Raw genomic sequence first — 23,875 nt, forward strand, 5'->3', positions numbered from 1 at the left:
GCTATAGAGGCCTGACTGCACCGTAGCCCTTCTGCTCATAGTAATCAGGATGAATCTTAGAGATATTTATCATTATTTATCCTGTTTCTCACCTGCTCCTAAATATGATTGAGCCACATTTTCAGTTATCACTGTCTTGCCACAGGTGGATCATCAGGGGCTCTGAAGGCCACAGATTCACTGTGGTGCAATTAGTTTGATTAACTCTGCAAGTTTGTTTGTTAATATGCACCACTAAAGGACTACATATTTACAAATCTTGAGATGCTGAATTGTACAGAGACCCTGTGTCAGAAATCATAACTTTTTCTGTTGATTTTATGCTTACATGGTAATTTTCCTAAATACATTAATGTTTAATCAAATTATCACAAAATAACACACAGAACACACAGAAAACCTGGCACAGAATAGCATTTCAGAAATTGAGTACAGTGGGTCAATTATAGGGACCACTAGGGGGGTAACTTTTCAGTTTTACATATTGCAAATATAAATTTTTCCACAGTAATAATCTTTCCTTTATCAGTTGCAGGATAAATATTAGAAATCTTATCTTAAAAAGTGTCAATCCATTTATGATAAGCCTGCAGACAACTTTTCATTTTCCCTCTGATGGTTCTTGAGAGACATCTGTGATGTGTTACACATGTTTACTATGTACTGCATCTTTTTATTTTTACTTTTTTCAACTTTATTGGTCAAAATTTGAAATACATAGCCCAAGACGTTCATATTCTTAATATATTTGCTGAAAGAGACTGAATATTGGCAGATTTTGTATTTTGAAAACTCACATTTCTGCATATATGATAATATGGAGTCATCATGACAAAGCTTGTTATTTGACCTACTTTTCTATTTTCATATATGTCCCGCCAGATTTTAGTCCGGGAAAATGAACGGAAGAGGAAGTTGACGTTCTAAACAGTTGTGATTGGTCCGCTGCCGTTAAGGCCCGTCTTCTCTTGCCACTGATTGGCTTAAGCGCCGGTCCGTCTCTGCTCCCAGCGATGACGCCTTCCGTACAAATACAGTGTTAGCGGGAGTTTCGGGAGTCATTCGCGCTTTCTTCCTTGACGCCGGGACCGAGCTCGTGTTCAGCCGCACGTTTTGCTACTGAGGAGACGTTAAACTTGTAGCTGGAGAGCTGCTGTTTTCTCGGGAAACTCAGGAGCCACATCACACTCTGCCAGCATGCATGTTATCAAGAGAGGTGAGCCGTTTTTTGTTGCTATGTTGCGGTGTAACTAAGGCCTCAGTTAGCTTCAGTGCTACTGTCAATACTGTTGATTTACCGATTAGGAAATGATAGAGACGGTTGTGCTGCTTCAACCCGACTGCTCAGTTGTTATATCACAAAATCGAAATTTACATGGTTAGTTAACGTTTGCTAGAAGCAGCCAGTTAACTGGTATTAAGTTACATCTCAGGCTACAGCTAGCTTGATTAGCGTTAAAGTTAACCAGTATGTGTCTGAAACGTGTAAAAAAAACACTTGATGTTCAGATGGATGTTCATGTGAACGTTAACTGATTAAAGTGTAATTTCTCAATCATTCTCTGCAGTTTTTCATTTGAGGTTTGTGTTTACAGCCATAATCCTTTGTTATACTTGGCGCGAAAAAGACAAAGTTATAAAAGGCCTGTCTGCCTGTCAATATGGACCCCAGTGAAGTTATGAGAGGGAGAAATGTTAATGAGCTCAAGTGAAATCTATTCAAGCATTATGAAAGCTGCTCAATAGCTCAAACTACTGCTTTTATCTCTCTGAGGTAAACAAATTTGGAGGTTAGAGGAAGGTGCGGTTTCTTTAATTGCTGTTTTTACATCTAGGTGACCGGATTGTGGATTTCAAGATCCTGTTTACTCTGAAACAGTAGGAATATGTACTGTATATCTAAATATGTGTGTACAAATTATATTGTAAACGTGGCAGCTACAGTCCATGGTTTCGTTTATATAGTTTAAATACGGTATATATCTTTATTTTTTCCCCTTTTCTCTTTGAGTAAAAGTGTATATAGGGTAACTTATAGGCTGCTTTTGTTTGTTTGAGTTGTTTTCGTAAAGAGTTTTGATTAGCTTGTAGTTTATGTTCTTTGCATGACAATTTCTTTTGTGTTGTGTGTCCTGTACTTGGACCAAACTACATGGAGGGAAAGCAATTTTTAAAAAAAAACAAACAAAAAAAAAACAGGAAATTGATGGTCACAAAAACAATGCCAATGAATTGTTGTGGCCTTGAAAAGTAACCCTCGTTTTAACAATTAGTGGTAAAGTGGCAAGAAGCTGAGTTCACTGCCACAGGCTGTTTGTTTTAGTATTAATCCAATTTGAAAGTATTTCTGTTCAAAGTGTATTTCAGAGAAAGTACGGCACAGTGACAAAAGAAAAACAGCTTCCCCCCAAAACTCAACCCTTGGAGCCTTTGACAGCGGTGCAAATAATTGTAGGGAGGTTTTTAGCCCTTTTTTAAAATTCAAGGACAAAAAAATCAGGTAATTGATTATCACAATAAGATACAATAATTTGTATTAAAACTAAAAATACCAAAGCTGCTAACTGTTAAAGGTTAGGTTCGTAATATTTCAAGTCAACAAACAAAAGTCAGGTGCTCAAATGAACATTGAAACAGGTTTTTCTCGCCATAATCATCATTCCTCTTGTTCATACTGATAATCATAATGCACTTAGTAGTTCCCCGGTGGTGGAACGAGTTACCAAACTCTGTAGATAGTAGATATCTCTCAAACATTAGTCCTTTTAGTGTTCCTCAAAATGTTGGCTGTGGATTTTGTTCCCATCACTCACATAATAAACACATTTGAGGGGATCTTCTACCAGTATGAACAGGAGGAATGATTACAGCATGAAACATGCATGAAGGTTCATTTGGGCAGCTGTCCTTTAAGCCCATCTACGTATTTGAATTAAATATTATTAAAGCCTTTTATATAAATATCAACAAACTTTTCTTATTTGTTAAAGCAAATGCTTCTATTAAACTGATTGTGTGTCTGTGTCACACACACACTGTATACTGTGTGTGTGATATATCACACACAATCAGTTTAATAGCATTTAAAAGCATTTGCTTTAACAAATAAGAAATATTGATATTTATATAAAAGTCTTTTAGTAGACAGACACTACTAAAGTCTATTCTTTAGTTTCATCTTTATTGTTTATTGATTTGTGTAATTTTAGTTTGGTTAACTGAGAAGTTTTTGTTTTTTCAGATGGACGCCAGGAGCGCGTCATGTTCGATAAAATCACCTCTCGCATCCAGAAGCTCTGCTACGGGCTGAACTCCGACTTTGTGGATCCGGCCCAGATTACAATGAAGGTGATTCAGGGTTTGTACAGCGGCGTCACCACCGTGGAGCTCGACACGCTAGCAGCGGAGATCGCCGCCACGCTCACAACTAAACACCCCGACTATGCCATCCTCGCTGCACGGATTGCCGTCTCAAACCTCCACAAGGAGACGAAGAAAGTGTTCAGTGACGTGATGGAGGATCTATACAACTACGTCAACCCCTTGAATAAACGCCACTCCCCCATGATCTCCAAGGAGACGCTCAACATTGTTCTCGAGAACAAAGACCGCCTCAACTCCGCCATCATCTTCGACAGAGATTTCTCCTACAACTTCTTTGGCTTCAAGACTCTGGAGCGGTCCTACCTGTTGAAGATCAACGGCAAAGTGGCCGAGCGACCGCAGCACATGCTCATGAGAGTGTCGGTCGGAATCCACGGAAAAAATATTGATGAAGCCATCGAGACCTACAACCTGTTGTCAGAGAAGTGGTTCACCCACGCCTCCCCCACTCTCTTCAACGCAGGAACCAACAGGCCTCAGCTGTCCAGCTGCTTCCTGCTCGCCATGAAGGACGACAGCATTGAAGGCATTTATGACACGCTGAAGCAGTGCGCCCTCATCTCCAAATCAGCGGGAGGAATTGGCGTGGCTGTCAGCTGCATCAGATCAACCGGGAGCTACATCGCCGGCACCAACGGCAACTCCAACGGCCTAGTCCCCATGCTGAGAGTTTACAACAACACGGCACGTTACGTCGACCAGGGAGGCAACAAGAGACCCGGAGCCTTCGCCATGTACCTGGAGCCGTGGCACTTTGATGTGTTTGAGTTCTTGGAGCTGAAGAAAAACACAGGGAAGGAGGAACAAAGAGCCAGAGACCTTTTCTACGGCCTGTGGATCCCCGACCTCTTCATGAAGAGAGTGGAAAGCAACCAAGACTGGTCTCTGATGTGTCCGAACGAGGCTCCTGGGCTGGACGAGTGCTGGGGGGAGGAGTTTGAGGCGCTCTACACCAAATATGAGAAGGAGGGCCGGGTCAAGCGTGTGGTGAAGGCTCAGCAACTGTGGCACGCCATTATTGAGTCCCAGACAGAAACCGGTACACCGTACATGCTGTACAAAGACGCCTGCAACAGGAAGAGCAACCAGCAGAATCTGGGCACCATCAAATGCAGCAACCTCTGCACAGAGATCGTTGAATACACCAGTGACGACGAGGTGGCGGTCTGTAATCTGGCGTCCATCGCTCTCAACATGTACGTCACCCCTGAGCGGACCTTTGACTTTAAAAAACTGGCCTACGTGACCAAAGTAATCGTGAAAAACCTGAACAAGATCATTGACATCAACTTCTACCCAGTGCCCGAAGCCGAGAAGTCCAACAAGCGTCACAGGCCAATCGGGATCGGTGTCCAAGGACTGGCGGATGCCTTCATCCTGATGCGTTACCCCTTTGAAAGCCCCGAGGCTCAGCTGCTCAACATCCAGATCTTCGAGACCATCTACTACGCTTCCCTGGAGGCAAGCTGCGATCTGGCCCGCGAGCACGGCGCCTACGAGACGTACCAAGGCTCTCCTGTCAGCAAGGGCATCCTCCAGTATGACATGTGGGAGAAGACGCCGACAGACCTGTGGGACTGGAAGCTGCTGAAGGAGAAGATCGCCAAACACGGCGTGAGGAACAGTCTGTTGATGGCCCCGATGCCGACGGCGTCCACCGCACAGATCCTGGGCAACAACGAGTCTATCGAGGCCTACACCAGCAACATCTACACCCGCAGAGTCCTCTCCGGAGAGTTCCAGATCGTCAATCCTCACCTGCTCAAAGACTTGACGGAGCGAGGACTGTGGAGCGAGGAGATGAAGAACCAGCTGATCGCTCACAACGGATCCATTCAGGTAATCAATCTTTTATCATAAAGGTCACATATCACCAAAATATTTATTGTTGAGATGATTTTATTTTGTCTGGATGGATAAATTTAAAGGTACTGCATGAAAAGAATTAACTTTGGGCAGTTTTAGACTAATTTAAGTGAAAGTTTCACAGCTTGACTCCATTGTGATTTAAATATATTGTCTGACAAACAGCCCAAAACCTCAAATATTCAGTTTATTATCATATAAGACAAAGAAAAGCAGCAAATCCTCATGTTTCAATAGTGGGAATCAGACAGTTTTGCAATAATCAAAACAGTTTCTGCTTATTTTTTTCCTGCTGTTTTAAGTTTTCCTGTTTGCTTAATTTTCTTTAACAGGAAATCGATGAGATTCCAGATGATCTGAAGCAGCTGTATAAAACCGTCTGGGAAATTTCTCAGAAGACAGTTCTCAAGATGGCCGCCGACCGTGGCGCCTTCATCGACCAAAGTCAGTCCCTGAACATCCACATCGCAGAGCCAAACTACGGCAAACTGACCAGCATGCACTTCTACGGCTGGAAACAAGTAAGTGAGACCAGGAGGACGAATCAGAGACGACTGCTGTGATCCAACAACGCGTGCTAACTGTTTCTTCCTCTCTACAGGGTTTAAAGACGGGGATGTACTACCTGCGGACGAAGCCCGCCGCCAACCCCATCCAGTTCACCTTGAACAAGGAGAAGCTGAAGGAGACGCAGGCGGACACTAAACCCACGGAGCAGGAAATCAAGGAGCGCAACACGGCTGCCATGGTCTGTTCTCTGGAGAACAGAGACGAGTGCCTCATGTGCGGATCTTAAACGTGTCGTCTCTCCGCTCGATAATTGCTCACTTACGCAGGTTAAAGGTCGTCTGGTTAGAGGGTCATTTTAGTTGCAAGACTTGAAGCTTTCAAAGATGTACCTGAGGTTACTTACGAGTGCTTCCGTTAACAAACTTGAGCACTTTTCATCGACTACTTTCATGTGCAGTTTGAAACTGAATGTATAGAATTATTTTTATTAAATAAATGTTGTCAACTCACTTGGTCAATAAGAAACAGTAAAATGTACTTAAAGTGTATTTTATGTCGCAAATAAAATAGGTTTGTAATAGAAAATAAAATGTTTTATATGCAAGTTGTTTGTGTTTGTGTCGGTTTCATTAAAAATGTGCTGAAGGGCTGCAACGAATCATTTCAAATGATCTCATCTGATCATTTTTGTAATTAATTGTTTAGACTACAGGACATAAAAAAAACAAAAAAGAATTCCCATCTCAACATTTCAGAGCACAAGCTGATATCATCAAATGACTTAATTTGTCAAAAACCCCAGAAGTATTATCACACTTAAGATGTTATGTTAAAATTTTTACACTAAAAATGAAATCAATAATCTAAGTGTTTAAAGATTAATCTGTTGATCAACTAACTGTTGCTCTAAAGTGCTTCATGTTTTTAAAGTCTACAGTGTCAGTGATGCACTTTTCCTGTTAGTGCTGAAACAAGCAGTCAACTGATAGTAGAGCTGCAACAATTAGTAGATTAATTGGTTAGTTGTCAACTATTAAATCAATTGTGACCATTTTTACAGTCATGTCTTTATTCTTCTGACAGTAAACTGAACTTATTTGGGTTGTTGACTGTTGGCGGAGATAAAACTGGGACAAGGACGTCATCTCAGGCTTTGGGAAACAGTGATGACATCTTTCACCATTTTCTGACATTTTATAGATCAAACAATCGATTAATTGAGAAAATAATCAAATAATGAAAATAATTGTTGGTTGCAGCCCTCGTTGAGAGTTTAGTGCTTTTATATAATTTAGAAACTGAATATTTGGTGGAAACCTTTAACCAGAAAAAACAAGGACTTTGATATCGCTGTGGAAATGTGAATTGTGTGATATTTTATACACAATGATTAATTGTAAAAAGATAACAGTGTTTGATTGATTGCTAGTTTACTATCACTTGTATAACTTCAGCCTGATGATTTAAAAGAAGGTAAAACTGTAAAAGAATGAAAAACAGCCACAGTTCTGATAGTTATTTTTAATACATTTTTTATAAAATAACAAAAACATAATTTACACTTTTAAATGTACACTTATCATTACAACCCAAAACAAAACAATATTGAACCAAAGGTTTTTGTCTATGCGCGGTGCAAAGAGCGGAAAGATGAAAATAGAAAAAGACGAAGAATCATAAATCAGTTTTGTACACAGATCGGAAATAAAACAGAATACACAAATAAAAACAACAACAGTACCCTCTTATCTTCACTGCTGTCTGCAACAGTGGCCGATGTGTTAAAAAATAAATTATCAAAATATTTAACATCTAAAAAAAAAAAAGAAAACAAACCTAGTTATACAATATTAACCTTAATGCATTATTGATTTGTTCAACATGGATCGTGGTTTATGCTATAAATAGCTTAAAATTATGCATGAAAACAAAATGTATATATATTAAAAAATAAAAAAAAAGAAACCTTGCCCCTTTTACATAAGCAAAACTAAAGATTAAGACTTGCAGATACGAACATCACAGTTACACCTGCGAAGCTGCATGAATGAAGGATTTTCCTACTGGAGGAACAACAGGAGTGTGTCACCAGGAGACTTTAAATATCCAAAAACAGGATAAAGGTTGGAGCTTGTTGTTTGTTGTTTTTTTGTTTTTTTTGGAGAGGCCTGAACCACTAAACAGTCCAGTCAGATTTAGGTAAAAACATTACTGGTCTCAAGCTGAACGTGAACCTTTATAACTGGCTGCAGAAGAAGAAGAAGAAGAAGGAGGAGGTGCAGCTCCAAGTCCCCTCTCTTGTGTCAGTGAAAATAAAAGTTATCAGTGTAGGAGTGGGCGATATGGGGTCAAATCTTTTATCACAGCATGTTTTATTCTATGTCATAACTGTTAAACTTCATGAAAAATCAATTTATAGACAAAATAATGAGTCAGGAAAGTCTGTTTTTCGTCTAATCCAGCAAATTTAATCCATATAAATCACAGTACTTTATCACTTGGGTGCAAAAAAATCATAAAAATCCAATTGCCTGCAATGATCTAATACACCCAGAAATATTAAAGGGATCGCAACGACGGTATAAACAGTCTGACAAAATAGTCTGAGGGTACGATGCAGCATATCGCCCACCCCTAAATCAACGGTTTAGTGTCATGAAACAGCATCTTTGAGGAACCTGAGCGAGTTGGAAAAATTCAAACAAACAGTTCCAGTCAGATCAGGGAAGAAGCCTCCTGATGGAGCTGTTCCACGGAGCGGAGCGGAGCAGAGCAGGAGATGATAATTCAGTACAATGTTATCAGCAATTATCGATACAGGAAGTTGTAAGATAAGAAACATCCTCACACAGACTCCGCGGCGGGGATGTTATCTTCCGTTCAGTACCAGCATCCAAAAAAAACCATCACAGACACACAGTTTCTGTATGAAAAATAGATATAGTAGACAATATCGTTGAGCAAGCTAACAGTATAAATAGTGTCTTTTGTGTTCATTTGGGTTATCACAGAACATTGGGACAAATCCACACACACACACACACACACACACACACACACACGCACACACAGAGTGGTTCTGACATGAAGGAGCTTCAGTGTTGTCGAGTGAGTTTCATGTTACAGTAAATGTTTTTTTCTACAAGCACAAATTACTGGAGACACAGCTTCATCTTGATTAGTATGCAAAGACGTAATAAAAAAGGAAAAGTTTGACATTTGTGGAAATACGCTTATTTAGCCTGAAGACGGCGAGCCCGGCTCTGACCTCTAAAGTTCACTAGTTCACACATTATATCTAATTTAATAGATAATATCTGAATACTATGAGGGCACCAGCTGACAGCTGACACCAGCGACCTACAGTAAGTATGTGACTTTAAAAGAAACCGTTGCAGTGGCTAAATACCTCATCAGATCACAGAATTAGTTTGGGATTAAATTTGTCTCATAATAATTGAGTTAAATCTCCAAATAATCAAAAAAGAAAGTGAATAAAAATAAATTGAAACCAAGGCAAAACTTACAATAAAAATATAAAAATGTGAAGCATTTTACATTGTTTTTCACTGATCAGGATTTCTCTTTTGTGATCACTCAATGCAGAGTTTTTCATTTCTGACACAAAGCTCTCGTGTCACAGGGCTGCGTCGCCATCGGCCAGTTACATTTGCAACAAGCTGTAAGACTTGTTATTTCCTTCCACAAACCTTAAAGTGTATCAGAACTTTGTTTTTTTCTATTTATTTATCATCTCACAACCCCTCAGATTCATTTGGTGATCCTTTGCAGGAGTTTTACTTGTAATTAAGTATTCTTACATTATTTTTTACTGTAAACCAGTAACAAAACTGCACCAGAAAGCAAATAAGCTATTTCGCAAAAAATGTCAAACGATTTCTTTCGATATTAGAAAATGATTATTTTTGAAGACGTACAGTGAAAACGAGTGAAGGATAAAATAATTATTCAGTAAGTTTAGATCTGAGATGATACAGCACTGCTGAAAAAACAGTGAAAACTAAAAACTACATTAGAGATATGATACTGTCACACATCACTGAGTTTCTGACTCTCTCTCAACACGCTGATGGCTTGTTTCACATCTTTGGGCCACAGTTCGTCCATGTAAACAGAGGAAAGGAAAATATTGTGGCCCACGAGTTTCATATTACAGTAAACTAGTTTGTTCATCACTCAGTCGTCAAACAGACCATCACATTCAAACTCTTTCTCACACACACACACACACACACACTCGCATTAACACACACACACACAAACCAAAAGGATAATAAAATGCATCTAGTCGAGCACAAACACTGTTGTGCGATAATGCTTCTGAGTATTCGCTGTACCATCAGTTACACGCACACACACACACACACACACACACACACACACACACACACACACACACACACACACACACACACACACACACCTCTTTAGTACAACTGTTATACAATATCAGTACAATATAGATAATATTGATACATGAGAATTGTACCACACAGGCATCTATCTACAGTACCATGTCTGTAGAGCTTCCATTACTTCTAGTGCATTCTGGGAGATGCAGTCTGTTGTAATGAGTCTTTTTTTTTTTTCCTTTTTTTTTTTTGGCTGATTCGCTGCAGGAACAGTATTAGGCCTCTCCAGGTGATGTAAAACAGTCTCCACTCCTACTCGCTCCTCTAAGCATAGTAGCGTATGTATTTATTTATTTATATATATATATGACAAGTATATATATATATATAAGAGTTCAGTTTATAAAAATAAACAGGCTCAGAGAAAAGAGAGGGAGGCTCTCTGCTCCGTCTGTGCACAGGCTGAGAGAAGAAACGCCGGGCGAGACTTTCTGGGAGTGATTCAAAAAAAAAAAAAGAAAGTGTTTTTCTGGCTTTTTCCAGTTTAAGGCGGTCCAGTGGAAGCTGAGTGAGGTGACATCACGGTGACCTCTGCTGCCCCTGTGTGTGTGTGCAAGGAATCATGGGTACTGAGCAGGCAGCGCTAAAAGGATATTTCTCTCACACTCTCGCCCTCCCTCTGGCCTGAATCACATACTCTTCTTCTTCTTCTGCAGGTGCCGATCACTCCCTCTTTGACTGAGTTTCGGGGGTTATGGAGCGCGCCTCGTGGTCACTTCCTGTCTTGTTGATGTTGGTAAAAAGCATGCTGAACTTGCGCAGCTGCTCGCTGGCTGTGTGGCTCTCCTCCTGTAAGCGCTGGTTGTTCTCTCTCAGGTTGGCCATCTCGGCGAGCAGCACCACCTTGTCGTGTTTCTCCTGGTGGTTTAAAAGATAAACAATAAGGAGAAAAAAAAGAGATGTTGACAGTTCAGTTCAGTGTGAATGGATCTACAATTTTCACTGTTTTTAAAAGAATAGTTTGACATTTTAAGGAATACTTTTATTCACTCTCTTGCTGAGAGTTAGATGAGAAGATTGATACCATTGTTGCTATCGCTAACTTTGAAGTTACAGTTATTAAACCAGTTAGCTTAGCAGTAAGACTGGAAACAGCTAGCCTGGCCAAGAAATAGTCCAACACATAGTCCCAATAAAACCATAACTTTTTGTTTTTACAATTTGATTTTTATATAGATTAAACACAAAATATAATGTGTTAACTAGTGAGCTTTTGTTACTTTTGGACAGAGCCAGGTGTCCCGTTTCCATTCTTTATGCTAAGCTAAACATATCCTGACTGTAACTTTATGTGTATTGTACAGACATTAAAGTGGTATAAAGCTTCTTATTCAACTCTCGACAAGAAATTGAAGAAGCATATTTCCCAAAATGTCAAACAATTTCTTTGAATTGTTATAATATCATTACAGTATGACACAGTAAAAATCTAAAAAATGATGAAAGTAGTTCTCTAGTGGGTTCTTACAACATTACTTTCTACTTTTAACTGTTTAATAAAAGCAAAAAAAGTGAAAAACTAAAGATTCTCACCCTCTCCAGATCAGTGTTGAGCTGTTTTAACATCACCTCCAGGTGGTAGAGACGTCCCGACAAATCGTTGGGCACCTCGTCACTGTAAACACAAACAGCACACGTTAGTTTGCATAAAGCTAGTTATTAAAAAATCCTGACAAGACACACGGTACTGGTTATTTAAAAGGAGAGGTTTTACTGGTGCGTTGGCAGGAAAGAATAAACATCCCTACTGGCAACACAGAAACTGGTTCAACAACTCAAATAACCAACTGAAGTGAGAATCACAGAGGAATAAACAACCTGGAGGTTCAGGGAGTTACCACTGGGTGGCAGCAGTGACAAAGTTTACAACAGGACAGCAACATAAATACTTGTTGGTTATGTTCCTCATCTTCTCTTTAGTTGCACTACTTCACCACAAATACTGTTTATGAACAAACGTCCTTCTGTATGTCATATATGTCGTGGTGAGGTCGACGTACCCGCTGAAGGTCGGTGTGGTTCGTGGCGTCTGCGGAGTGGGAAACTGGACAGGACTGATGACTGGTCTCATGTCTGGACCTCCAACCTGCGGCTCAGTCAGCGAGAAAAGGGAAACTGCTCTTTGTGCTGTAACAGAGACACATGATCTTGCTTTCAAAAAGGTGAAGAAACAACTCTTTTTTCCTCTAACGCCCCACGAGATGCATGACACAATCACACCTTGACACAGGCGGACCTGGCAGCAGGTGAGGCCAGGGATCAAGTATTGGCCTGAGTCTAATGTGTTTGTCTGTGCTGTGATGGGCGGCCGAGGACACGAGGGACAGTAGACAGACCCAGAACAGAAGCAGTGGCTGGGAAGCAGAGCACGTGATCCAGTACGAGGTGTAGATGAACACACACACACACACACACACACACGTCTTTCTTTCTCAGGAGTGTCATGTGACAGAGGAGAGCCGAGACACCAACCCCCCGACATCCAGACGATATATCACACACCCACCAGGTATTTTAGGATTTCTAAGCTGGTTAATTAAATTCAACATCTTTCTTTCTTTAAATCTTGCAAATTCATTGTTGAAACAGTGATTTTAAATTGTTCCGCATTAAATTGTCAAATTATAACTATACATCAATCTGATATGTTAGTTAATGTAAGTGCTTGTGTGTGTAGATGCAACGTTTTGTATGACTCTCACTCACTTAAACAGCGGACATATAAATAACCTTGCTTGAGCTGCTAATTAAAGAATTTTCAGTCCAAACTGTGACAGAAAAACACACGAACCCCCCAAACTGGTGTGAATTAATAACACAAAGATATTGTATTACATTTAGAGTCTCAAGGTGTTTTCAAGCCTGCCTTATTTAGTCTGGTTGAAGTGGACTCTGGTTTGTTTTACCCCTTGGTGTGATACCTTTAGGCAGATGTGAACACAGCAAATGTACTCTGGTGCAGACCAAAAAAAAAACCTTTAGAGGAAGTGGTCTTAGTCTGATCACTAACAAGTTCTGGAGCGGTTTGTTTGTGGTGGGAATGATCTGAGCCGATTACAAAGCTTTCTCTGCAAATTTGCACTTTGCATACTGAGTAAAATCAACAGTTGCTAGCAGCTCGCTGGAGAGTCAATCGAGATCCAACCTGGACTAGCATCAAAGTATTTTGCCTCCTTGATATTTGGGCAGATAGGACCTTCTTCCTGTTTGTTTTAGTCCCTGCCGCAGACACATCTAACCAATGAGGGAAGTGAACATTCTCATATGGCTTTTAATGATGCATTTTGGTTCACTTTGATATTTTTTGTATGAAAAGAAGCCAAACCACGGAGAAAACACAACAAATTTACCAACTTATCCACTGATTCGGACCAGAGCAAACCATCTACAGGTTTGAAAAGTTAAAACACACTGAGCCTCTCTTGCAGCATCTCACCTTCGTAGACTTTAGCAGCGTTGACCAGACTGGACCACTCAAGTCCACAGGCTGTGTCAGGGAGGGGCATGAGCCCGGGATCCAGCCTCCTCAGGGGGGGAACTTTGTCCCTCACTTCTGTAAGGGACAGCTCAGACGCAGACAGAGGCACTGAGGGGCAAGAGAGGAGAACAGTAAGTAAACGAACCTCTTAATGAATGCATCCTGCAGGTTGTAGATGTTATGAAAGAGAAACAAACTGTACATAACAATCCTCATGAGATTGCTTTCACTACTGAGCTCCTTACAACCACAAAGAATGAAACTTGGCAGCTAATTCTCTGAACTCAGCAGTGTTGGCAGAGAACATTCAACACCGTCCACCTGCCTGAACACACAAAATGACAGCGGCGCAGTTTAAACTCACCCTTCTTGCTCTGCATGTGGTTGGAGGAGACGGCGTGTCTGCGTGTGGGCAGCGTACAGGTGAAAAGCACATCCATGGGGGTGGTCTGGTTCTCAGAGTTGGCGAAGCTGGCATCCTTGCGCCCGCTGCACAGAGACTCATCTGAGAAAGTGCGCTGCAAGGTGCGTCTGGGAGACTAAAGTAAGAGAGACAAAAGAGATCAGAGCTGTGCGTGCGAGTTTATCATAGCGAGACTGTTAACTGAAGCGTAACGTGACCGTCTTCAAGTGTGCGTTCCTCACCGGATCTCTTTGTGGCGCCTCTCCGGGGTTGTCCATGATGATCAGTTTCTTCAGGTCGTCTTCGATGGTGCTCTTGTAGGTTCGCCGTGGAGAGCGAAGGTCCCTCAGTGATGCTCTGAGTCGAGGCTGTCCAAACACATTCTTTGAATTTGCATCCACCTGCCTGGAGACAGAAGACATGAGCACCACAAGCACAAAAGACATCACGTATTTTATTAATGGTATGTGTCTCCCCACATTAATCCACGCCATTTACTCCTCCAGCCCCGTCAGCTGGTTTAGAGAATTGAGTTTTTCTTGCAAGCACTGAAAGACAATTTTCACTAATGGCCACAAACATTTTAACTATTCTTAGCTTTCTTCTTTGTGGAGTTTTTTAGATGCTTGTTGAAAACCAATTTCATTGAAATATTTATGATGTTCCACATACAGAAGCCAAAAACTCATCGCTCACCAATGTTGGAGACGAGAAGCTAAATAAGGCAGATAACGTTTCTGGCCCGACAGAGCATCAGCTAAATGGAAGCCGACCTTTTTAAGTTGTCTGCCGTTAACTTACTTCTTGCTGCTGCTGCTGCTGTCAGAGCTGGATGTTGTGGTCGTGTTTGAAGGTGATGGGCTGATGTCTTCGGGTTGCCAGGCAGTTTGTCGGCTCTTTCCGTATAAGGCCTTGGGGGCGGAGCTGGACAGAGCTGAAGTGGGCGTTGTCGTAGAGGCTCGGACATGCCGGGCTTTCTCTGTTGTTGGTGTCTTGTAACCCTGTGGTGTGTAGGCCCTGAGAGGACAAACAGACATGTAAGTGAGTCATTCATCAAGACGCATCAAACACAGTTTGACACGGTGAAGCTAACTGTGTTTGGCTTTCACTTGCAACACTGCTAAGATAGATGAAGCAATGATACGAACATCCTTGCAGAAAGTGAACAGCTACTTGGTGCGTATACTCAGATGTGGCCACACGTCATCTCAACACATTATGTCACAGACAGCTTGTGACGCACCACGATGTAAAGTACAATTAATCTAAAAGAACGAGATATGTAGATCACATCAGCGTAAATCTTTAAACTCAGATTAACAGCGTCTGTGCCCTTATTGCCTCTTTGCAGGATCGTTAAATTATCGTTTGAGCTTCACTGTGCAGAATGATTTCACATTCATCAGCTGACGTTTCTTTGTGTTCACCTCAAGTCTCAGTTTAAAATGTGTGATGATTTTGTGTTGTTACAACTAGGAAGCCGGTCCCAGTCCAATAAATAATTTAGTGCACATATAATGATGGACTTCAAAGGGAAGTACGTCTTCCATCCAGCAGTTAAACTTTTGAAATGAACAAAATTTGCATGTTCATAGATTCTGGATTTACCAATTTGGGAGGAGTAGAAATAATTAATAAGTATTTTTTAACACAGCATTTAAACTTTTTGTGGACACATCAAAAACAAATTACATGACTTAAAATACCTCTGGAGGAGGTTTTTAAGAAAGAAAAAATAATTATCATGTTATTGATTGACATCTGGAAAACAAGGCAAACATAAACTTTAAAATTGCAAAAGAAATGATTAGAGCACAGTAACCAACAGGTGGTGAATTGAGATTCTTTCACTGCACTTTTTTAGATGTTACTTTTTGATGGCAGGTATTATTCTGGTATCATACATTTTCCTTTGCTCCTTCTCATTGATCAGAAAATAAAAACGGAGTGTGCAGTTAACTTCCAGGTGTTGTTGTCCATTTAGTGACACTTTATACTATAACTGATAACTGACACTTCGATAGCAACGGTAAACAGTAGAAGAGTTATGGACTACTACTACAGTACAATACCATCATTTATCGACTAATTACCATGCTACAAACTACAACTTTGATTCAATGAACCAATTCTTCTTCACTGGCAAATAATTCAGTTAATCACTCAGAGTATTATGAGCACCATATAACACTGAATCCTCGAACCCAAACAAATTAAAAATCTTTCAACGCTTTCAGTCAAATTGTGTGTATTTACAATACCTGTAATGAAGCATCTGCGTCCTAAAAGTCTTCAGTTTTACATTTTTTTGTCTGTATTATGCAGAGATAGTCCGACTCCAACGCATCCCAGACCCAGACTGAAGCATTAGAGGTTGATGGCATCTTTTAATCCAACACAGAGTGGTTGAACGTTGTGTATGATAGCGTCTTTAATGACTGTTTGCATTTACGATGCGTCCAGCAGCATAAGAGCTTATATGATGATCTGCATGTTGCACAAGGATTAGTCTGCTATAATCCTTAATGCATCCTTGATACATTAATGATCACATTTCCATGTATTAAACTCTCATTTTAAAAAGGATAGTGATGGTACAGTGATGGTGGTTCATTAACTTGCTAAATTTACAGACTTGTTAGAAGTCTTGGGTTATTGCTGAGTACACATATTCTCCATTAAGCTAAGCAGCATTATACATTATACCAGCGTATATTTGGGCTTCGTCTGCCCCGTCGTTTGTTGAGGTTAATGTTAGTGAATATTATCTTCATAAAACGCGCCATAAAAGATGGATCTCATCACTGAGTCGGTCTATTACCTTGGTTTAAAAGCATCCATTTTATCAGTGCTGGAGCCAGGAGGTGGGAATGTCCTCGTCCGGTACCCTTTGTTCTGATTGGCTGCAGCTGGTATGATGGGTGATGACTCTCGTCTCCTGGCTTCTCCCCCGCCGCTGCTCCTTCCCACAGACAGCTCCTGGATGCCGCTGTAGGTGGCGGAGCAGTGCACGGGCTTGTGGGATTGGCTGTTAGGAATGTTTCCGTGGCGAGTGTTGTTGTTGTAGTGGGTCGGGGCGTCAATGCCGCTGTCATTGGACCCCCCCTTGTTGAGAAGGTCGGGGTCAGGGTCAGCTGGGTCACTGAGGCAACCCCCACCCCCGCGCTCTCCTCCAGCGCCTCCGTCGAACCAGCGCTCGTCGCTGTGGCTGCTGGAGGCGTTACTGGACAGAGTGTTGCTGCTGGAGTGGCTCGAGTACTGAGTGTCGCCCTGCGGAGGACACGAGGACGACGGTCAGAGAGGCAATGAAGCAAAGAAGGTGACAGATGAACAAATGAGACCCTGTGATTGGCGAGCGGAGTCTGACCTTCGAGTGTCTGTTTGGGGAGTCTTTCCCCGGGACATCCTGTCTGGTTAGTCTCCTCTGCCCCCCTCCACCACCTGGCCCCCGAGACGATGACGCTGGGACGTGCCAGAGGGGTTCTAGACAGAAAACACACAGACACTCGCAGGATTAAAACAAATTACACCAAACCTCTATGGTTGGCAAAGAGGATTAAATGCTTATAGCACATTTAAACAGTCCTCCCCCAACTCACCAACGCTCAAAATCACCCTCAGCTATCTTGACTCTACTGTGCAACATACACACTCTGAATCAATGGAGAAATCATGGCTGTAGCTAAAAAAATAACATTAAACCTACAATAAGTGATTCAGTTTCCAGCAGAAACAAACTGTAAACACAAAACTGACTTATTATCACTTTTTAAGACATGATGAACATGTTAGCAGTTGCTTATTTACACAATCAGCAGATTCACAGAAACATTAGCATTTAATTGGAGTCGTGTTTCTGTCCACCTGATTAATGTAAGTCCAATATTCACTCAATTATAGCTCTATTTTTGTCTCCACCAACTCCTGAGGGAAATATCTGGCTCTTATGCTGCTAAATGCTCCACTATGTTTCACCAGCTGGTCGCTAACTTTGTCTGTCTGCAGATCGGTGCTGAGCAGATCGTGTACATTGAGTTTTTAGGGCTTTTTTCGCTGATACTATTGATAACGATACTATTAGAGCAATGAGAGTGAATCAAATCAAAAAACGTTGAGCTGAAAAACACTAAAATCTCTGTACATCTGAGGCAAAGTGCAGAATCAGGTGATACATCTCATCATTACGAACAACACCTTTCACATACAAGTAGTCATATGATTTGTTGTTAATATAAAAATATTGATTATAGCCACCATGCAGATAGTAAATAACATGTTGCACAGTTATCTTAAGAAAAGGGCTTGCAGTTTTTTGAGGATGATGATGACATACCTGTTTTGCAGCGCTCCATGGTGCTGTCCTGACTGGTGAAGCCTGAGGAAGACTCTCCACTGGACGTGATGTCCACACTGAGGTGGGGCTCGTAGGGCAGCAGGGGGCGCTGTCCTGTTCCATATCTACAGATCACAGGAGAAGAGGGGAAGGGTATGTGATTAATACATTCATGCTATTGTTGGTGGTATATGAAATATTTATTTGTTAGATTATTACACATTTGGGTGAATCAGATCTTTTCATATTAAAGGCTTTACTAAAACACATTAAACACATAGAGTTAAAAGAACACACACATAAATCACCAGACACACACACTAAACTAAAAATGTACTATTTGACTGAGCAGAAGAAATTTTCAGTTTCTGTTTTGCATTCTGGTGGAAGCTGAATAAAACACGTTCCTCAGGTTGGGCGAGATGTTATCAACCTCCGCACTGTCAGGAAGAGCCTCCTACACAACAGATTCTTCCTCCAGGAGACAGTGTGTTCATACATGTCTACACATTATCCAGCTATGAACCGATATAATTCGTCTCTAGTACACAAAACAGTTGTTATGAGTAATATCAGACATGTTTAATCAAGATCAAAGAAGAGCTCAGAGAACAAAAAGGCCACAGACACACACATACACACACACACACACACCTGTCGGGTGAAGGTTTGTAGCGTACAAAGGGCCCTGGTGTGATTCCAGGCGGCCCTATTGTAGAGAGGCCCACCAGGCCTGAGGAGGGTGAGGAGAAGCTGGCTGAGGGGTTTCTGTAGGGCAGCAGTCTGTCGCCTCCTGCAGGAGACATGCTGTAGTGGTTCTCTGGGTAGCTCACAGGCCTGAGGGAACACAGCATGAAGGAAGATGGTTAAACAAGGGGATAACAAATACACCACAAAGAGTGAGGAGCAGAGGAAACCATTTGTATAAATTCAGTGACAGGCAGCGCTTCAAAAAAAAGTGATCCAGTTTGAATCTGCTAGGATTTGATTGCAGTTATTAACTTTGGGAGCAGGCAGTGTGACACCACCAAGTATCATGTCTCTAGTTAGCAACAGAGAGCAAAAAAGCAGGTGAGATCACTGTAAACATATTTTAAATATCCTGCAGACGACTATCCTGAACAAAACACTAAGATCAAACACTAATAACCTACTAAACCAACTGAAGTCAAGGAAAACACCTGGTTCATTGTAGTAGAATAAAAAACTGTATTCTGTACAGCTTTTCACTTGTACAGATACATTTTCAGAATATCAGTTACTATGAAATGATACTAAGTTTCCAAATGTATTTGATTAAAGAGGGACTTAAGAAGAGTGGAGCAATAAGAACATATATTTGTGCCTTGACTTCAAAGAACTCGAGCGTCAAATGTTTATTTAGGATTTTAAGTGCTGCATGCAGAAAGGTCATCACTAAAAAGCAGTTAAACCAAGAAATATCTTCAACCGATCGATTGATATCATTTACAATATTTCAATAATGACGATACTGAAGCTGTGGTAGTGGTTACCGGGAACAGTTAACTTGACATTTTTATATAATGAACATAGAAACATGAAGATTTAAGAGTTGTTATTCTTCTTACAACAACACATACATCTGTAGCAATCTCATCCAGACTTGATTTGTTCATGAATGTAGCCTTATAGTTAGTCAGCTATGTAGGAAGGTGACGTCGTCATTTGTAATCCAGCCTTCAAAGCAACGATCGGCCATTAATGAGCATGAAAGCCAAAACAATTTGAAGAGCAGAATGAATCTGACACGTGAAGGGTGATTCAGAGGTCTGGAACTACAGCTGCAGGTTTGTGAATACATGGAAAAGATTGATCATTTTTACACTTTTACCATCATAATTTGTTTTTGTCTACTTTTTAATGACTCATCATGATACACCCAAAAGTTCAGGTTCTACTAATTGAGTTTTGTTTATAAATTATGCACTTTAATCATAATTTAGACTGAAGACTGGATTGACAAAGCCTTTATATTTTATCCTGATGACTCTATATGTCATTATTACATGCCAATTAAAAAAATTATCTGAGACAGATAAATTAATTATGTGCAGAGCATGAATACATGCTAATCCTGATGCTACTGACAGGGTCGTGCACTTTTATCGGTGACCTACCTCTTGGAGTTGAGGTGCTGGGGCTCCCTGTAGGGAACAGGCATCAGAGCCTTGTGTGAGCGAGGCAGCGGAAGAGGCGGGGGGCCCATGGGGGCCCAGCGCTGCGGGTTGGGAGCGCTGTGGAGCCCTTGGGGAATAGGTGGGCTGTCCCATCGCCATGTTGGGCGAGGGGAGGGTCGGTAGCCTGCCGCCAAAGGCTCAGGTTCTGGCTTCTGCTCCATGGTCTTCATCTCGTACTCCTCTGTGCAGCCCCTGAAGAGACAGCGTGGCGAAGGCTTATTAGTAAGACATCCAAAACAACCAGTGGATTTGATGCTTAAATGTCCTCATTTTGCTTCCTCAACACAAGATCATCCTCTCTAAAGACATAAACTGCAGCTGAACCGGATCGGTCTCTTCTGAAATGAGTTCAGCGTGAGAAAACTTCTCAACATATTTCCTCAGAGTACTCCACATAACCATTCTCTCATAATAAGCTTTGTGGATGCTGGAACACGCAGCAGACACATAAGAGCATTCACTAATGAGCTCCCCTGACACCGATGAAGAGAGAGGAAAGGAAGCTGATTATTGGCACATCAGGACTCCATCTTGCCTACTGTGAGACTGAGGTCAAGTGTGTGTGTGTGCGTGTTTGAACAACAGCACAGGCACAGTGATAACCCTCTAATCTCATCAAAGAGCTTCTCACTCAAGGTCTCTCACTCTTAGAGATAAATACAGTATGTGTGTACGTACAGGGCCGCAGTCACTTGGTACAAGTACTTTTTTCCCCTAAAAAAATAGTATATAATAGTAATAAAACAGTATCAACAAACAGCTCTTAAATCTCAACTACACTGACATTTTTAGCTCTGTGTCAGAATAAAAAGATTAAAAAATCATGTGAGGAAACCAACCCTCAAATGAAGATAAGCTGGCATTTATTCTCATCAATAATGAAGTCACTATTAGAGTCACTGTCCCAGCTGGACGGTGGCCATCTTTATCAGCACTCAATTCAGGAAAACACAAGAGAGGCAAAAACATCAAAAATGTTCCTCATGGAAGCCTCACATCCAACATCCAGCACATACTGTATATTTTACATATCATCATTATTTTATTCACAAAGCCTATTACAGGCGGGCATCAAATATGCATAGAGGATGTATTTAAGACGAGACAAATGCCGAGAGGGAGAGAGAGGAGGAGCCGAGGGGAGAGAGTGACAACGTTGGTAGAAACATGGTGTCAAAGTGAAGAGTTGAGGTGAAATGAGGGTGAAATTCACAGTGAGGATCTAAAACGAACTTAAAGAGAAACAAACACAGCTCAGCAATAGAGCTGCAATGATTGGATTTGATTTATTGGTTAGTCGATCAACATAAAAATAAATGATTATAAACGATAAAACACTAAAGCCAACAATTCTTTCATTCCAGCTTCTTAAATGTGAATGTTTGCTGGTTTTCTGTCATATATGATATTATAACTGAATATTTTTAGGTTTTGCGTTGCTGACTATACAAAACAAGTCAAACAAAACCAAAAAACATTTATTCATAGGAACTATGTCTTCTGCAGAAATTCACACTTCAGTCTACGAATTATTCAGAATAACCAGGACAGTCGTGTCCAGACAGACAAACTTAAATCATATCTATTTCCATTCACTTTGATTGTATTGGATTTATTTTTATTTTTATTTGGGTGAACTGACCCTTTAATATTTGACCTGGATTAAGAGCTCCAAGAGCTCAGTCACACTAAGCCTTCTATTACTACAAGAATGTAAACACAACATAGAAACTACAGCGGGAGGTAAGCAGAACAAGGATGGATAGATGCGCGCAAACACACACACACACACACACATTTTATAAAATATGACAAAGCTCACGATTACGTTCCATTTTCAATATGCATGTTCAGAAGGATGTATCAATGAAGGAATACTATTACCTCAAAAATCAATATCCACACCCAGTTATATAATAGTAGTATATACTGTGACCTCACACACACACACAGAGAAAGAGAACACAAACCTTAGCGAGAGCAGAGCCTACATATGTTGATATGGAGAGTTTCTTCCATCACACTGGCTGAAGTTACACAGCTGGAGCTCCCCAACAAACACACACACAGTCAAACACACCATCGCCATCTATTACACCTCTCCTCTACTGTATCCATCAATCCGGCGTGTGCACAGCCGAGGCAGATCACCAAGGAGAAACACTTCCAACTCTCCTCTCCTGTTTCTCTTTCTTTCTCTCTGCCACCCACTTCTCTCACTCTCGGTGGTGTTGAGACACGTCCTCCTCGCCGAGCACTTCTCTGCCTCTCCAACTCAATACACTCAACCCTGCCTTTCTGTCTCTCTCTCTCTCTCTCTGTATCCCTCCCTCCTTTCTGTCCTTTTCATTCGCACAGGGCATGCATTTTTAATTAATCACTTCCACTCATTTATTTATTTATTTCTTTTTGGTCTCCGCTTTTTCTCTCTTGCAGATTCCAGGCCTTAATCTCATGCAATCTGCTTGCCTGGCACACAACAGCTAACAAGTCAAAGAGAGAGAAAGAGAGAGAGAGGGGGGGGGTGAAATACAAGACTCTTAATTATCAGCTGCATCAATGCCACAGTAGAGTGTGCGTGTGTGTGTGTTTTTGTGCATCTGTGTGTGTGTCAAAGGGATTTAACTTGGTGTAATTAAACTGCCTCCAACATTAAAGAAATCTAACCACTGTGCGATCACACAGTCAGCCACAATTACTGTATTTAGGAACCCTGGTTCTAGAAACACACACACACTTCACCTCCGTAACCGTTCTGTAACACCACATCAGCCTCATAAGGCCTCGTTATTCTGTCTTAGTCGAGACCTTGTGTGTGGATGAAAGGTTGGAAAAGGATGACGGTGGAGAAAAGAAATCAGACTGTAGTGAGCTGAAAGAGATGACTGTGACGATACAAAGGAGAGAGAGAAACAAAGAATGGCAGATTTTGTCAATTCACATTTAACAAATGCTTCTTTCTCTTTGTCTCCGTGCCTCGTTTTTGACCGTTTCCTCTCTGTTGTTCAGCAGGGAGACGTGCGCGATTGAACCACACATCGTTCTTTTCTCTGCGCTCGCTCGCTTCCTCTTTTCACACACTCCCACGCAAAATCCTCTCAGAACATTGGAGTCTGTCCACTATCTCACCCGAGCTTTTGTGTGTTTTAGAGAAGAGCGTCCTGTGCTCACTCCAGCTCGCTCTTGTCCCTCCATTACTGCATGCTTCTGCTAACGCTCAGCACCCTCTTATGCTGTCACCCACTGCCTCAACATCTGTATTCAACCACA

General features: G+C 41.2%; 2 protein-coding genes across 4 annotated transcripts in view; one reads left to right on the forward strand and one right to left on the reverse strand.

Annotated features, from left to right (window-relative positions):
• The first annotated feature begins 1,028 nt into the window (after positions 1–1,028).
• On the forward strand, positions 1,029–6,364 carry LOC137186138 (ribonucleoside-diphosphate reductase large subunit). Its single transcript, XM_067594820.1, has 4 exons — positions 1,029–1,216; positions 3,242–5,223; positions 5,583–5,771; positions 5,852–6,364. Exons 1-4 carry the CDS (start codon positions 1,198–1,200, stop codon positions 6,044–6,046), a joined length of 2,385 nt encoding a protein of 794 aa, XP_067450921.1. The 5' UTR covers positions 1,029–1,197; the 3' UTR covers positions 6,047–6,364.
• An 897-nt stretch (positions 6,365–7,261) lies between these two features.
• sipa1l3 (signal-induced proliferation-associated 1 like 3) overlaps positions 7,262–23,875 on the reverse strand; it is a 73,817-nt gene continuing 57,203 nt past the window's right edge. For all 3 annotated transcript variants that reach the window (XM_067594822.1, XM_067594821.1, XM_067594823.1), the window contains 12 exons: positions 20,546–20,797; positions 19,062–19,244; positions 18,408–18,532; positions 17,442–17,557; positions 16,896–17,344; positions 14,876–15,091; positions 14,317–14,479; positions 14,036–14,210; positions 13,630–13,779; positions 12,194–12,320; positions 11,727–11,808; positions 7,262–11,051 (listed from right to left, as the gene is read on the reverse strand). In XM_067594822.1, the coding sequence (XP_067450923.1) occupies positions 10,857–11,051; positions 11,727–11,808; positions 12,194–12,320; positions 13,630–13,779; positions 14,036–14,210; positions 14,317–14,479; positions 14,876–15,091; positions 16,896–17,344; positions 17,442–17,557; positions 18,408–18,532; positions 19,062–19,244; positions 20,546–20,797 (2,233 nt within the window). In that variant the 3' untranslated portion in view covers positions 7,262–10,856. The remainder of the gene's footprint in view (positions 11,052–11,726; positions 11,809–12,193; positions 12,321–13,629; positions 13,780–14,035; positions 14,211–14,316; positions 14,480–14,875; positions 15,092–16,895; positions 17,345–17,441; positions 17,558–18,407; positions 18,533–19,061; positions 19,245–20,545; positions 20,798–23,875) is intronic.

Source organism: Thunnus thynnus, chromosome 7 (assembly GCF_963924715.1).
Source record: "Thunnus thynnus chromosome 7, fThuThy2.1, whole genome shotgun sequence".
Classification (NCBI taxonomy): Eukaryota; Metazoa; Chordata; class Actinopteri; order Scombriformes; family Scombridae; genus Thunnus; species Thunnus thynnus.

Excerpts from the sequence above, each read along its gene's own strand:
- LOC137186138 (XM_067594820.1), top strand. Across the intron at positions 5,224-5,582 it reads CTCACAACGGATCCATTCAG|GAAATCGATGAGATTCCAGA; the intron begins GTAATCAATCTT and ends TTTCTTTAACAG. Across the intron at positions 5,772-5,851 it reads ACTTCTACGGCTGGAAACAA|GGTTTAAAGACGGGGATGTA; the intron begins GTAAGTGAGACC and ends TCCTCTCTACAG.